The sequence below is a fragment of the Aedes albopictus genome, chromosome 2 (assembly GCF_035046485.1).
Source record: "Aedes albopictus strain Foshan chromosome 2, AalbF5, whole genome shotgun sequence".
Taxonomy (NCBI): Eukaryota; Metazoa; Arthropoda; class Insecta; order Diptera; family Culicidae; genus Aedes; species Aedes albopictus.
Window position 1 is genome coordinate 227,683,518 of NC_085137.1, and position 17,380 is coordinate 227,700,897.

The window sequence follows — 17,380 nt, forward strand, 5'->3', positions numbered from 1 at the left end:
TACTTGAGAATTATCAATGAAAAGTTTCATTTTTATTGCATAAAATGCTATTACTTCACCAAGCTATTTAAACACGTTACCAGCCAAATTTTAAGTAAAACAAATGGTTTTCCTAAGATTGAATCTACTCTTTTTCATATTCTGGAAAGTTTGGGGCAAAACAATCACTTTGAAATTTTACACCCTTGGCGTAGAAGTGCGTGGAATGTGTCAAATGCTACCAAATGCTACTAAAACTTGTGGGAACGTTCTTAAAACCCCTTAAAACTTTCTGAAATGCATTTAAACGCCTCTGAAACCTTTTGAAACATTCTTTAAAGGCTTCTGGGACCCCCCTTTAAGCCCCTCGAAACGTCTCTGAAACTATTGAAATGCTCCTGTAATCCCCGTAATCCCATTAAAACGCCAACGACACCTGACGGAGCGCCCTTCAAAGGCTCTTGAACTCCCTAGAAACAAATCTCTGAAGCCCCTGGAACCCCCTTTTTGGGCTCTTTGGGAAAATCATGGAAACCCTTGTGGAAACTCCCTTGGTCCCATCAATGCCCAGGAGCAAGTCCTGTTCTCGGAATTAGATGCCCTTATTAATGCCTTGACTTAATCCAGTGTTTATTTTTACGAGCTTACAACAGTCTCATTGAAAATGTAGAATGCATCGTTTTAAATATGATTGGCTATCCCAATGAATAAAGATCGAAGGTGTTGTGAAATGCCACACCTAATATGTCACAACCTAGGGCACAACCAACGCCACAAATTTCTCCACATGGATTCCTCTTCATCATAACGCCTGGCCTGGCAACGTAATAAAGCTGGAGGAGCGTAAAGAAGGTAGGTATGCGAACAGCACTCAGCAGGCCACGGAGGACGACGTGCGGGAGCCAGTCAGTGTCATTAGAGGCCTGTAATTTCATCAAACTCTGACATTTCCCTTTTTGCCACCTATTTTGCTGCTTGACCCGGGTGATCTCGCCGGCAGCGAGATTCCGATCGATCGCCCAAAATCATGGCGTCGTTGTCGTTGTCCGTTGACGGCGAAGGCGAAGGCGACGACGACGATTACCGGTGGCTGGAGACGGCCAGTTTTTCGATTAGATCACCGCGAGCGCGTGCTGAGAAATGCGTCCAGCAGGAGCTTATTCGGGCCAGTGAAAGGAGACACCGCCCCAGGAAGGATCGCTATCTGCGTGCGGTGGGAAGCAAGTGGTGGAGAAACTCGGCCCTCCGGCGGAAGAGTTTGCTGCTGAAAGAGGCACACAAGTATCTCCCGCAGTGTGACGAACTGCTGCAGAATGCCGCCGACCTGTACATTGCGAGGTAATTTCGTAATCGTGTTTGTGTTTGCAGAAGAATGGCATGTTGTGATCGGTTACCTACTTTCGCTGAAAGGTTGCGATCAGAGAAACTTATGGCTCGTCTTTTTAGAGTTGGTATTACATACCTATATGTATTAAAGTTTTTATAGTTTTTTCACCAATGGTAGAAAACCATTTTTGAGTCGTCATAAGGACGACATGACACACTAAAATAATACACTATTTTTAATACACAGCAAATATGATGCTTGAATGCCACTGACCCGAATACCATAATAGCTATTAACTCATGTCACTGTCGTAACAATTAAACACGAAGAAAAAAGATAAAATATGTACTGAACAGGATGGTTACTTTTTCTGCTTCTCCTTGGCTTATTCTTCAAAATAGGACGAAGCTTCCTATTTCCTTCCTCAGTTATTAACTGAGAGCATCGTCTGTCTGTGCTTTTTTGTGGTGGAGGTTGAAATTCAAGACAATTTCTATTAGGAAAAGTTCCTGGAGCGATCAGGAATGAATCCTATCACACTCATCATAGACTTTCAGAATATCCGTGCGCTTAACGCTTCGGATAAGAGCCCATTCTTGGATACTTATGATGCTAAGGGCCTGTCCATAAACTACGTAGACTCTAAGGGGGGTGGTCTGGCCAAAGTCTAAGCTCCATACAAAAATCGATTTTTTTAATCACTTAACCTAATTTAAAGCTTTTTTGTCCACTGGGGAACTGCGTGAGCGATTCCAATTGGAAGCTGTACTTGCACTTTGTACAGCGCCTAAATTTATTCTCTTCTAATTCTACTTTTGCGCGTTGCAAGAAAAATTTGGATTCCTGGAAAATTCAAACCCGCATGGAAGGATATTTTCCTGGACAACGATCATAGGTGCCTATGCCCAATGAGTGTTGTTTTGTCTTTTGACAGAATGATTCTGGGGTAGATTTATGTTCAACCGTGGGAGCAGGCAGTGGCAATGCAGGATCATGAGAAATTGAAATTTGAGTTCACGTTTGCTGGCGGACAGAATATACGTGGTCAATCATCCTTCACCGTCGTTTGTGGATCACGCTTTAATTCTACATGATGGGGTATGGCTAAGATGGCAAATTGGTGTTGAATCAGGTTGATTGTCTGTATTTCCAAACATTCCAAGTTTCATGAAAGGTGACATAACGTGCTTTGGTTACATTCGAGAAGAATTTACCGTCGATTAGAACGTGGTCGATTTAGTTTTCTGTTTGGTGGTCGGGTGATCTCCAGGTGGCCTTGTGGATATCTTTGCGGGGGAAGAAGGTGCTTCGGACTACCATACCACGGGAGGCTGCAAAGTTTACGCATCGCTGGCCGTTATCATTCGATGCGGCGTGCAGGCTGTTTCGCCCGATTACCGGTCTGTATATTTCCTCCCTTCCTACCTGCGCGATCATGTCGCCGACAACGATTTTCACGTCACGCGGCGAGCAACCATCGTATGTTTGCTCTAACTGCGCGTAGAACGCTTCTTTCTCGTCATCGGGTCTCCCTTCGTATGGGCAGTGGACGTTGATGATACTGTAGTTGAAGAAACGGCCCTTAACTCTTCATGCACATCCTTGCGTTGATCGGCTGCCACCCGATCAGACGTTGTCGCATCTTGCCCAACACTATAAATCCTGTTCCCAGTTCATTGGTGGTGCCACAGCTTTGGTAGAAGATAGCTGCTCGATGCCCGCTTTTCCACACTTTCTGTCCAGTCCAACATAGTTCCTGCAAAGCCACGATGTCGAAGTTGCGTGGATGTAGTTCGTCGTAAATTATCCTGTCACATCCTGCGAAACCTAGTGACTTGCAATTCCATGTTCCAAGTTTCCAATCGTTATCCTTATTTCGTCGCGTGGGTCTTTGCCGATTGTATCGAGTCGTATTTTCTCCTATGTTATTCGCAAGGGGGGTTTTTACGGGTTGCTTATTGGGCCTACGGCAACACTCTTGTCTCGCCGGAGGGCCATCGTGCCAGTTCTGCTTAACGTCCCAACCAACAACTAGGGGCTACCACATTGGATCGAGCTGGGGGTGATGCAGCGTTTCTTACTCAGCCGCTGGATGCCAGAACAGACGCTGTTTGAGCCGCACCTCCTTGATGAACAGACGCTAGGGTCGTACCTCTTCAATCAAGCTGAAGTCAGAAGGACAACAGTGCCCAGGCTGCACTACCAGCTAAGCACACAACTCTTAGCTGACGGTCTTTGTCATCGCTTGACCCGTGAAAGCATGAGGTAGGAACTTGTGAGGACCAGAGCTACAGGGGATACTCAAAATAACTGGGACAGGTAAAATTTTCACTTTTCAAAAAATGTTCAACTCGCTGTAACTTTTCGAAAAGGGCATCGAATATTCTCAAATTTTTTCTGTAAGTTCATCAACTAGTTGTGTATCAGTGGTTCAAATTTGGACATGATCGGGCCATTCTACACGAAGTTATAAAGATTCTAGAAAAAGGTATAATTATCCGATAGCCAACTTTGAGCTGTTATATCTCCGGATTCAATGAACGGAATGTAATGAAATTTTGTTCATATATGACTAATTAAATGAACTTTGAAAAACAGTTGACTTAAGTTAAAATTATTATTAAGAAAAAAAGTTATAGCGATTTTATTTATTCTGTGTTTTTTTTAGTAAATTTATCTATTTTTCATATGCATCCCATTACTTTTTCAATTTAATGCTGGCTATGTGGTTGCTTTCCTTTTAAACATAAATATATTCAAGTCAATTAGAGGGAATTTAAATGAACTATAATTACTATCTCGAATTTTGAAACGATGACGAAGTTTTGGATAAATTGCAGAGATGCATTTGAACGCGTTCTGTTCATTTTCTGTTCAAAAACTTTGCTCACGTAAGCCGTGTTCAAGTTCAAACAATGATGGACGTGTGAACACAGTGCATTGTGTAGCTAATAGCAACAGAGAACTTTGTTGTCACTCAGTCATCATCGCTGAGAAGCGACTTTCAAAAGAGATTTTTACAAGGCGTTTGGAACATTGTTGGATATGTTGGATATGATATATTTGCTAATTTTACGAAACTATCTGCCATGACTGGATGCAGTCAGGGATGGTTTCTTATTAAAGATTTCCGCTTACTTTCCATACATCTTTAAACACATAGGGGCGTAGAATACATTGTACTTGGTAGAACCTCAACCAGTTCCCGGGCCGGAAATGCTTTTTGCTTGTTCGATCGATGCCCATCTGGCAGCGTTGGATCCATGTCCGAGACTTGGTCCATTCCCGACTCGGTGTAATGAGGATAGTACCAAGGATAATCCTTATGTCGGCCATCGATGCCATACACCCAACAATTCAACATCCAAAGTTTGCTGAACCGGTTGGAAAATTACGAATAAATGCGGTGGGTAATTAATTAAAATGATGCATTTAAGTAAATATTCCATTAGGCACTCATCGACGAAGCAGAAGTTGGACGGCAGACGACAGACGAATTATTCGGCCCTAGGTCTGGACCGTCTGGACAGGTATGGACTGTCAAGTTTGAACACAGTTGCGTGAGCAATCTAGTTACCTAGATTATGTTCAGAAGTGAGAACACGCTCTTAAGAGCAATCAGGGAACATTTTCGGTACGCTCACAGAACATGTGCGTTCAAAATGCATCTCTGATAAATTGGTGTTATATTAGAAAAATTATCTAATTGTTATAATTTTCTTTCGTGTAAAGAATTTCAAGTTTAGTCAAATGTTTTTAATAGCTCATTATATAAGTCATAAATGATCAAAATTTCATTGAATTCGGTTCATTGAATCCGGAGATATAACAGCTCAAAGTTGGCTATCTAATAATTACACCTTTTTCTAGAATCTTTATAACTTCGTGTAGAATGGTCCGATCATTTCCAATTTTGAACCACTGATACACAACTAGTTGATGAACTTACAGTAAAAATTTGAGAATATTTGATGCCCTTTTCGAAAAGTTACAGCGAGTTGAACATTTTTTGAAAGAAAAAAAAATTTTACCCGTCCCAGGTATTTTGAGTATCTCCTGTATGTTGGACGCTCTCCTTATCGACTCATCGTTTTGCAGCCCACAGGCTAATGGTATTCGGGCTAGACGCTAGATCATATATGATATGACGATGTGTATACCAGAAATAAAATGTATGTATAATTTCCAGTTATTTCATCTCCCTGACCAAGTTCGCAGGTCTTGACGGTATTAAAGTAAAGGAGTTTCATTTTGATTATTGTAATGTAGTGTTCTTTAGTGAAATATATCACCTTTTTAACACTTTAATGCGCCTCCAACGGTTCATTACGAACCGGCTGCTGCAGATTTAATATGGCTGATCATATGCATCAGACATGCTCGATAAACACGGAGGAACCCACGATGATGATGATTAACCTGGGCGTGTTAGGGGAATATCTGAAAGTAAAAAGAAAATCGTGTTAAGTACTGTTCCTTTGAATTCCACTAAGAATTTGCATCCTTTGACAGATACGAATTTCGACCTCAACTGTGAGGTCGTCTTCAGTGTCTTGTACTTGACTCGACTGAAGAGATACATCGCATTCTACACGTTTTTAACATCTTAGGTAAAAATAATAGCTAACTTAATCTAGCAGTTTTTTTTTTCAAGCAATAGTTCCAAGTCGGTTGTATTTGAGAAGGTTTTGATGATCGTTGCGAATCATAATAAAGGTATTATAGGACAGGTTTTGGAACCTTTTACTGCCAGATGACTTCAAAATGTTGTTTGGGCTTTATTTCCCACGTTACTCGGTTGATTTTGATTAGTAACACTAGTTTACAAAATAAAACGAAAGTCGTGAACTTCTGTCATCGACCAAAATTTTTGAAGCACAATTTAGTACTGATTTCGAAACCGTGCTTCAAAATTTTTTAAGTAGAGCATTTTTTGAGTTTTAGCTCCATATCGAGTTTTACAACTTTTAAAAATATGGAATTTACTAAAATTCAAATATCTTCCGCTTTGTTCAACCAATTTCAAATCTTTATCCATAAATTAAAAGCTGAATACAATACCATTCGATCATCTGAATGCATGTTTTGCGTCAGATTGATAATATTCAAGATATTGGTGAGTTTTGGGGACGATCTCCTTAAATTTTAGCCAAATTTCCGAAAATATATGAAGAAATGTATTTTTTTCAATAAGAAAAAAAACAATCTAAAATTCTTTCTCAACGTTTATTTGACATATGTGACATATGTAGGCGAGTTACAGTAAAAAATTCAGCTCTATCGTAGCATTGATTACGGAGAATGAGATTTGTGAAGTGAGCGACGTTGCTTAAAAATAGAACAAAAATCGATTTCGAATCATCAACCTTGTATGGAAAGTCGAAAAAATTTCCGCTCTACTGTAATTTTTTTCCTTCGCGTTTTCGAACTCAGGGCATGATTCTACACCAAAAATGATCAAATATATGTTTATTTGGATAACTGATACTGAGGAAGATTACAAGTGGTAGTCGAAATACGCGTATCTGTCAAAGGATAAGCATGCACAAAACTGATTACACTCATTCGAAGAGGGTATTCTGCTCAGAGGGTTCGAAAAGTCGGTACAAGATATATTTTTCATTCAAAAGTTATAAATTTAGACAATGATGCAAATTATCACCTCACTAGTGCTCATCACAACTCATATTTATCGCGTGCGATTGAACTGTGCACTGATCAGCGATGACCAGCAGCAAAGAGGTGGCAAAACGAACATGATGTAAATCACAAACGATTTTGCACACATCTGACTGTGCCGCCACCAGTGTTGCGAAATGAGCGAGTACTCACACATCTAGTCAAACTCACTCATGAGTATGAGCAGTACACCTTAAACTCACCGTGAGTATTACTCACATTTGAGTAAGCGCTGTACAACTCACACTCACTCGTGAGTATTGACGTGCACATACTCACTCACGAGTATGCTTTACTCATATTCATACGATAATCTAAAATTTATCTAAAGGCTTGGAATCCTATCAAACATGAAAATGGTATGTTTTATTGGGGCGAATGTATTGAATCAGTAGACAAGGTTGCTTGTCAATAATTCTATTGTTATTGTTTTTATTCTAGTGAATTGTAACTTACTGCTAGTTCTAAGCGCTCCGTTAAGGGCGGTCCTGAAGAGGTCCCCTTTGAGCCCAACAGCTCAACGTGAGGGCTTTTGTTTGAACTTAAACCTCTTGTAGACAGAGATCAATCCCCTGAAATGGCTGTCATCCACATATAACTGGCGCCAAAAATTTGGTGCAGGACGTGGTGCTTATTTGAATGGGCGGTAGGCCTCCCTTATTTTGCAAAAATTGGAAATGATATACAGTATCGGACAATAAAAATGCACCAAAGCCGTTTTTCCATACAAACTAGTCAACTTTGGATTGCCATATCTCAGTTATGTCTCAACCGATTGTTATCATTTTTTTGTGACGAACTACAAAACATTTCAATTTTCAAAAACTATTGAAAAAGTTCAGTGATAACTATTGATAAAAAAGTTACAGATAGGTTGAATTTTGACAATAAAAATGCACCAAGACAAAAAATTGTGTAGCCTAAAATGCTGAAGTCAGATAGCTATGGTGTCTTCAGCAAATTTATTGGTCATCACACAAGAAACATATTTGCCGAAGACACCATAGTGATTTGACTTCAGCATTTTTGGCAACATAATTTTTTGACTTGGTGCATTTTTATTGTCAAAATTCAACCTATCTGTAACTTTTGTATCAATAGTAATCACTGAACTTTTTCAATAGTTTTTGAAAATTGAAATGTTTTGTAGTTCGTCACAGAAAAATGAAAACAATCGGTTGAGCCATAACTGAGATATGGAAATCCAAAGTTGACTAGTTGGTATGGGAAAACGGCTTTGGTGCATTTTTATTGTCCGATACTGTAAGTTTGTTAGTGGAAAATGATCGTTTTAGCAAAGAAATGATCGTGTCAAAATTTGAAGTCCGTATCTCAAGGCTAATTCAGAGTATCTGTACGCACAAATCTCAATACGAGCTTGAGAAAAGTTGGCTGTGAGCACATGAAAATTCCATGAGCTTGAGACTCGCGATGTTGATGCACATCACATTAGCATTGCGAGTCTCAATGAGACATCTCAATGAGACAAGCTCCAAGTACAACACCGCACTGGTTTGGTTCACTCTTGAATCCTTCATTAGGGTGACATTTCTGGATGATGATCAACTGGGAATGAGTTGGCGTTTCCCGATGGCGGAAGAGGTTCGGATCGTTAGCGTGCTAGGGCAGATAGAATACAGCCAGAGATTTTTTTTTTATTTGTGAATTTTAACTTAATGCTAATTCAGCCAGAGATTGTTTTATGACGAGAAAGGTGGTACGAGGAACAATCGTGGCAAAGGCTTCTTCCAAAGTAACGTGAGTATGTCCACATTTCTTTAGGGACTCTGTTTGACCAACAGAGAAGGATACAGGTTCATTTGAGATGAAGAAAAATGACACCAACGTTCATCTTCCGAAAGTTTCAACTAAGGCTATTTTTCGCCTTACAAATACTATCATAGGTTGTAAATTATAAACAATTGTTGGAGTCAATATGGCCCACGTAGACACGTTAAACATGTAGGTAGCGTGAAGAAGGAGAGATATGATATGGACAACATCTTTTGTTAGGGATATTGCAAGCTCAATCGATAAAAACAAATCCAATATTAATTACATGTCCAATTGGTCCAATTTATCCACTCATCCGCGAGCCGTAATGGCCGCGCTGGGTACAAGCGAGCGGTTACGATTCTGACGTTTCGTGCGGAGTGCAACTGGTTGATTTTACCGAACATTTGACGAAGGGGTGATGAGGGGAACCGAATCGCTTCGATTTCCCAGATTTCCCACTAAGAAACATTAAAATCCGAATCGCTAGTACCTATCGCTGCCATTACTACTCGCGAATAAACCGATTCAATCCCCGGATAAGTATCGATCTCGGTATTTTTGCCTTAATTCTGAGGTGGGATCAGGCCTCTAAAATAACGTCGTTGCAATTTTTACACTTGCGAACATCTCAATGAGACGAGTCTCACGAGACGTCTCATTGAGGCACGTACACTTGATTTTTCATGAGCATGCTATGATCTCAAATCTCAAAAATTTTCCTGAAACGCATTTCAAACCAGCGCATGGCACACTGTCTCATTCATGTATACATGAGCTTTCAGACACTAATTGGTCCCTCAAGGGGCCTGAAGTTGTCAAAAATGGTATGGGACCAAAAAACTTGACATTTTTTTTCGAGGAAAAATACGCTATTCTACTAAAACCGGTAATTTTAGGAACCTAGGGTAGTGGACGTATTTTGGCCAGGGGTATGTATTTTGGCGAACCCTGGGATTTTTATTATATTTATCATATAATCTCTACAAAATCTTGGCTATCGCAAATCTAAGCACATTTTTGGCTCTTTAGAGTCCTGAAATCACCAGTTTTAGTAGAATAGCGTATTTATTTTGTCGAAAAAAATTTCATGTTTTTTTGATCTCATCCCATTTTTGACAACTTTAGGCCCCTTGAGGGACCACTTAGCCTTGAGATGCGGAATTCAAATTTTGACACGATCATTTCTTAGCAGAAACGATCATTTTCCACTAACGGACTTTCAACATTTCTATTTTTTGTAAAATAAGGGAAGCCTAATGGGCGGTTGCATTAAACTGAAAACAGTGATTTTTTGTGTTAGTGCAGGCGTGACATTCACATATAATTGAGTTCAGCGTTGTTTTAAATGGAAGAAATGTATTCTTATGCTTGTGCATCTTCTAAACTTAACAAAGAACACTAAACGCATTGAACAAATGTGTAGGGTAAAAAATATAATCTGGACATGTATATAATTTGGACATGCACTGCGACGTATGTCTTGTTGCGGAGAGCTAATAAAAGTAGATACTTCTGAATAACGTTTACTGGATCAAACAGACCCTATTCTGATGACCTACGTTGAAAATATGCTTAACAATTAAGAATTTACTTCAAAATTATCGAAAATGTAAAATGTTTCACTAAAACCCCTCAAATGCACAGGTATGCAAGACGACATACACTTCACAGTCACATACAATAATCATCTCAAAATAGTTTAATTGATAATTGTAAGAAATTTAAAAGCCTTATTGCAGTGAAAACTGAGCAATAAAGAAGTATTGGGCAGCCAATCTCTTAACATTCATCTAGAACGTCTAAAAAGGTGGTGTCCAAAATACATTACAAGTTTTCTACTGTAAATATATTTTGGTCATCTGACGATCTACATGGGGATGTTGTGCGATTGCATATTTGGAGGCGTATTCTGTGGGTCTGGTGATATTTCCTCGATTTTAACAAAAACTGTAATAGTTATCAAGGTCAATGCCTGTTAAGCGAAGAAATTTGATTATTTGCAAGAAAATATTTGTTAATTTATGCTACTTCCATGATTTAGCAGTATCCATGGCTAAACATTGAGATAATTGCCCTGTCCAAATTATATATACCTGAGGGTGTCCAAAACATATATTCGGTGTCCAAAATGCAATTCTAACAAGCGATTGTAAATTGTGATTTTCTCAGCATAAAATGCTTTTGTTAAGGTTTTTGTCACCAGGAATGCAAAGTACAATCTATTATGAGCGTATTAGTACCTTTGCAAAATATTCAATTGCTTTCTAAGGAAACTAGGGGACGATTTTTCTAACGTTGTCCTCAGCCTGTCCAAAATACATGAATTACCCTAAACGATCGTTTCCCAAATGCACGATAATTCGTACGACGAAGTTCGCTTCCGTACGTAGCAGATTGAAAGGCAGGCTGAAATTTCGTAAACGAGCCCGTGACACCCCACCAAGGGCGGCGGCTTCAAAAACTAACGCTTTCTTCAGGGGTTTGGCAGATATAGCAATTAAGAAAAAGTAATTTTACGGAATCTTGTGGTGTGCTCGATTGGTAGCCGATTTGACAGTTCGATAGCAGCAGACTAGCATTTAATAACCTGCTGTAAAGGCGCATATAGTGTTGAATTAATGCCATTTTAGCTGCTTATTGGTTACCTGGGTGTGATTACTGGCCATGTTACTGGTAGTAATTTGCTCGGCAGATTTTTTTTTTCTTTTTAGGTCCGAGGCTCATATAATTAGGGTGGTCCAACTTTATATAAAAAAAACTAAGACTTGAAAAAGCTCATGAGAATCCTTCAGAATTTGTTCCTTTTGTCACCCATAAGTTCCAATAAAGTTTTGCTTCAATTCTATCAAGTCTAAGATTTTTCTTATGAAACATCCAGCAATAGGGCAAAAAGTTGTACCGGATTCTAGCAAAAAATTGCTTAAAAATCAACAATTCGATTTGCTGGTTTTTGCTTTGCTGTGGATGCGTTTAGTGTGTAAGTTTCATGTTCGAAAGTAGAGCACTCAAGTAAATTTGCTAATTTTTGTAAATTTTAAATTACAAACTGATCAAGTATTTAGTATGAGGAAAAACGTTACTTTTCTTTACGGAATAATAGAACGGACTATTTTTCCGCGCAGAAAAACTACAGCTCTTTTAGATTTACAAGGGAGGCGTTACCAGTGTAAAACTTTTTTCCTTACTTGCCTGCTCAAGTAATTTTGAAGCGAAACCACTATTTGGCCATTACATGCCCTATCTTTTTGCACAGTAATAGAAACTAGCCATATGGGAAAAAACAATCAAATGTATGCAGAAAAGAAAAGTTTTTGATGTTTGGACCTAGGAGATGCTGTAAATGACCCTACCATTTTTTATTTGAAGGTAGGTAAATATATGCCGAACATCTTTAATGAATACCGTAAAGTGACCCGACGTATGCGAAAAAAGTTATACAAAGTGTGGCGAAATATAGAGATTTCCTAATTGATGATATTACTTTGCATGCGTAGGTAAACAATAAGAGTTTTTAGCCTATGGTGCCAAAGCTTTCGAGCAGATCCACCTTTCCTCGAAAACTGTGCCTAGTATATAAATAATCACCATTGCTGTACAGAACAAACGAAAACATCATTTCAAACCAACAAAAATAACTTACTCACTAAACTCACCGTGAGTAAGATGAGTAACTCACGCGTGAGTAATGACGTCATACTCTCGCGCGAGTATTACTCACAAGTGAGTAATACTCACGCGAGAGTATGACGTCATTACTCACGCGTGAGTATACTCATACGCGAGTAACTCACAGCGTGAGCATTACTCACAAATGAGTAAGGTGAGTGAGTATTTTTTTACTCATGAGCATGAGTTTCGCAACACTGGCCGCCACACGCTCGCCCGAACAGCCGAACCATACCGAATAGGTTGGTTTGCGAAGCTACGGCACGAACGCTCGACACGCACACAGAAGCAACATTCGCATGTACCGCTTACTTACCTTACCGGTCAGGCTAAGGCCGGGGTGGCCTCTGCTGTACATAGTAGCCGCCTCCATTCCACTCGGTCCATGGATGTTTGTCTCCAGTTCCGCACTCTGCGTAGGGTCCGCAGATCGTCCTCCACTTGGTCGACCCACCTAGCTCGCTGCGCTCCACGTCTCCTTGTACCGGTCGGATGACTCTCGAGAACCATTTTAGTCGGGTTGCTATCCGACATCCTGATGACGTGACCCGCCCACCGTAGCCTCCCGATTTTCGCGGTATGGACGATGGTTGGTTCTCTCAGCAGCTGATGCAGCTCGTGGTTCATTCGCCTTCTCCAAGTCCCGTCTTCCATCTGCACTCCGCCGTAGATGGTACGCAACACCTTCCGTTCGAAAACTCCAAGGGCGCGTTGGTCCTCAGCACGTAGGGTCCATGTTTCGTGCCCATAGAGGACGACCGGTCTAATCAGCGTTTTGTAGATGGTTAACTTCGTGTTACGGCGAACTTCATTCGATCGTAGAGTTCTGCGGAGTCCAAAGTAGGCACGATTTCCTGCCACAATGCGCCTCTGAATTTCTCTGCTGGTGTCGTTGTCGTCGGTCACCAGTGAGCCCAAGTACACGAATTCTTCAACCGCCTCGATTTCATCACCGTCGATATGAATTCGGGGTGGCGGGCGCGGTGATTCCTCCCTGGAGCCCTTTGCAATCATGTACTTTGTCTTCGACACATTAATGACTAATCCGATTCGCCTGGCTTCACTCTTTAGTCGGATGTACGTTTCCGCCATCGTCTCAAATTTACGAGCAATAATATCAATATCATCGGCAAAACCAAGCAGCTGAACGGACTTCGAGAAAATCGTTCCACTCGTGTTTATCCCCGCTATTCTTATTACACCCTCCAAAGCAATGTTGAACAGCAAGCACGAAAGACCATCACCTTGCCGTAACCCTCTGCGAGATTCGAAGGGACTCGAGAGTGTCCCTGATACTCGAACAACGCACATCACTCGATCCATCGTCGCCTTGATCAATCGTATCAGTTTATCCGGGAATCCGTATTCGTGCATAATCTGCCATAGCTGTTCTCGATCGATTGTATCATACGCCGATTTGAAATCGATGAACAAGTGATGTGTGGGCACGTTGTATTCGCGGCATTTCTGCAACACCTGGTGGATGGCGAACATCTGATCCGTTGTAGCGCGTTCACCCATGAATCCAGCCTGATATTGCCCCACGAATTCTCTTGCAATCGGTGATAGACGGCGGCATAAAATTTGAGAGAGTATTTTGTAGGCAGCGCTCAGTAGTGTGATCACGCGGTAGTTCCCGCAATCCAACTTGTCGCCCTTTTTGTAGATGGGACACACGATACCTTCCATCCATTCCTCCGGTAATACTTCCTCCTCCCAAATCTTGGTAATGACCCAGTGTAGTGCTCTCACAAGTGCTTCTCCACCGTATTTTAGAAGCTCGCTTGGTAGTTGATCTGCTCCAGCGGCTTTGTTGTTTTTCAACCGGACAACCTCCTCCTCAATCTCTTGAAGGTCAGGGGCCGGAAGTCTTTCGTCCTGTGCACATACTCCTAGATCTATTACCACGCCACCTTCGGTACTTGCAACGTCGCCATTGAGGTGCTCATCGTAATGCTGCCGCCACCTCTCGACCACCTCACGCTCGCTCGTGAGAATATTCCCGTGATTATCTCGGCACATGTCGGCTTGTGGCACAAAGCCTCTGCGCGAGCGGTTCAGCTTCTCGTAGAACTTTCGTGTGTCTTAGCGCGGTACAGCTCTTCCATCGCTTCGCGATCTCGTTCTTCCTGCTGGCGCTTCTTCATCCGGAAGACTGAGTTCTGCCTGTTCTGCGCCTGTTTGTAACGTGCCTCATTCGCTCTCGTACGGTGTTGCAGCATTCTTGCCCATGCTGCATTCTTCTCGTTTTTCAACTGTTCACATTCGCCGTCGTACCAGTCGTTTCTGTGATTCGGAGTCGCGAAGCCTAGTGCTGTAGCCGAGGTACTACCTATGGCGGATCGGATGTCCCTCCAGCCATCTTCAAGTGTAGCTGCGCCAAGCTGCTCTTCCGTTGGTAGGGCCACTGCTAACTGCTGCGCGTAGTCTTGAGCCACTTCTACGTTACGAAGTTGCTCGATGTTGAGCCGCGGCGTTCGACTTCGACGCGTGGTGATAACTGTCGAAAGTTTTGAGCGCATGCATACAGCGACTAAGTAGTGATCCGAATCTATATTCGCACTGCGGTATGTGCGGACGTTGGTTATATCTGAGAAGAATTTACCGTCGATTAGAACGTGGTCGATTTGGTTTTCTGTTTGTTGGTCGGGTGATCTCCAGGTGGCTTTGTGGATATCTTTGCGGGGGAAGAAGGTGCTTCGGACTACCATACCACGGGAGGCTGCAAAGTTTACGCATCGCTGGCCGTTATCATTCGATACGGCGTGCAGGCTGTTTCGCCCGGTTACCGGTCTGTACATTTCCTCCCTTCCTACCTGCGCGTTCATGTCGCCGACAACGATTTTCACGTCACGCGGCGAGCAACCATCGTATGTTTGCTCTAACTGCGCGTAGAACGCTTCTTTCTCGTCATCGGGTCTCCCTTCGTATGGGCAGTGGACGTTGATGATACTGTAGTTGAAGAAACGGCCCTTAACTCTTCATGCACATCCTTGCGTTGATCGGCTGCCACCCGATCAGACGTTGTCGCATCTTGCCCAACACTATAAATCCTGTTCCCAGTTCATTGGTGGTGCCACAGCTTTGGTAGAAGGTAGCCGCTCGATGCCCGCTTTTCCACACTTTCTGTCCAGTCCAACAAAGTTCCTGCAACGCCACGATGTCGAAGTTGCGGGGATGTAGTTCGTCGTAGATTATCCTGTCACATCCTGCGAAACCTAGTGACTTGCAATTCCATGTTCCAAGTTTCCAATCGTAGTCCTTATTTCGTCGCGTGGGTCTATGCCGATTGTATCGAGTCGTATTTTCTCCTATGTTATTCGCAATGGGGATTTTTACGGGTGGCTTATTGGGCCTACGCCAACACTCCTGTCTCGCCGGAGGGCCATCGTGCCAGTTCTGTTTAACGTCCCAACCAACACTGGGACGACCACGCTGATGGGGCTACCACCTTGGATCTAGCTGGGCGTGGTGCAGCGTTTCTTACTCAGCCGCTGGATGCCAGAACAGACGCTGTTTGAGCCGCACCTCCTTGGTGAACAGACACTCGGATCGTACCTCCTCAATCTAGCTGATGTCAGAAGGACAACAGTGCCCAGGCTGCACTACCAGCTAAGCACACAACTCTTAGCTGGCGGTCTTTGTCATCGTTTGGCCCGTGGAAGCATGAGGTAGGAACTTGTGAGGACCAGAGCTATATTGGACGCTCTCCTTATCGACTCACCGTTTTGCAGCCCCGCATGTACCGATACCATACTAATAAAGCTTCCAGCCAACGATGCTTCGCGATAAGCTGTCGAAAAGCATCAAAAGCGATGAAAAGAGATGCTTGGCTAGAACGCAACGGCTCAACGGCGAAAAGGAAGAGTCAACTATGCTGATCAGTGTTGAGTCTGGTCGTGTGCTACTCGTATGGGAGGTTGATTGAATAAAGCGAGGATGGGTTAAAACGTATTCGTTGTCGAAAGCAAATCGCATCATTTCGCGAATGTTTTCATCAAATAGCAAGCTTGAATTTAGAATACCTAGTTGATATTTTTCATCATTCTATGATATCTTGGTGCACACTCATATCTTATATGTTATATTTGGATTCAATAATTATCAACTAATGTTTATACCAATGTTTTATTGAATTTTGCAGTATTATTTGCATAGGGCATAGGGCCCATATAACCGAGGCGGTAAACGCACGGGTATTCAGCATGACCATGCTGAGGGTGACGGGTTCGATTCCCGGTCGGTCCAGGATCTTTTCGTAAAGGAAATTTCCTTGACTTCCTTGGGCATAGAGTATCTTCGTGCCTGCCACACGATATACACATGCAAAATGGTTATTGGCAGAGGAAGCTCTCAGTTAATAACTGTGGAAGTGCTCATAGAACATTAAGCTGAGAAGCAGGCTTTGTCCCAATGAGGATGTTACGCCAAGAAGAGAGAGAGAGAGTATTATTTGCATCATCACATCAAGTCTAATCCAATCCTTTTCCCCAACATATACCATTACCCCACCGATGGTATTCATGTAGTCCACACGGATTATTACTGCCATTGCTCCTCCTAAATCATCGACTTTGAATTGACTTGCGCAGTTATTGTCCTACTAAATGCTCCAAAATAAGAATTAAAATGAAATATAATGAGCTCTGAAAAACGTTTAATAAATGTGAAACAGTGTTGAAAAGATCCATATTTTTTCCAGTGATTTTCTACTGAGGATATACCATGTATTACAGTGTACCTCTGTGCTCCATTGAGATAAAATCGTTCAAAAATTTGTACGTATATACAGTCGAGACTCCTTTAGGATCACTGATCAGGGGCCGCGATAGGAATCCGTTTAATAGGAGACTAAGAGCTTAAGGGATTTCGGCTGTGTTGAGAGATACCGCAATACTTTCTTCGGCAATGTTTAAGTGCTTGAAAGGATTTACCATTTAGATTTTTGGTTCA

The 17,380-nt window shown here is 41.9% G+C and overlaps 1 protein-coding gene across 1 annotated transcript in view; it reads left to right on the forward strand.

Moving 5' to 3' along the window:
* The first annotated feature begins 607 nt into the window (after positions 1–607).
* The window catches only part of LOC109401358 (uncharacterized), a 20,937-nt gene continuing 4,164 nt past the window's right edge, over positions 608–17,380 (forward strand). Inside the window, exon 1 of the mRNA XM_019673868.3 lies at positions 608–1,317. Coding sequence (XP_019529413.2) covers positions 1,007–1,317 — 311 coding nt within the window. The 5' untranslated portion in view covers positions 608–1,006. The remainder of the gene's footprint in view (positions 1,318–17,380) is intronic.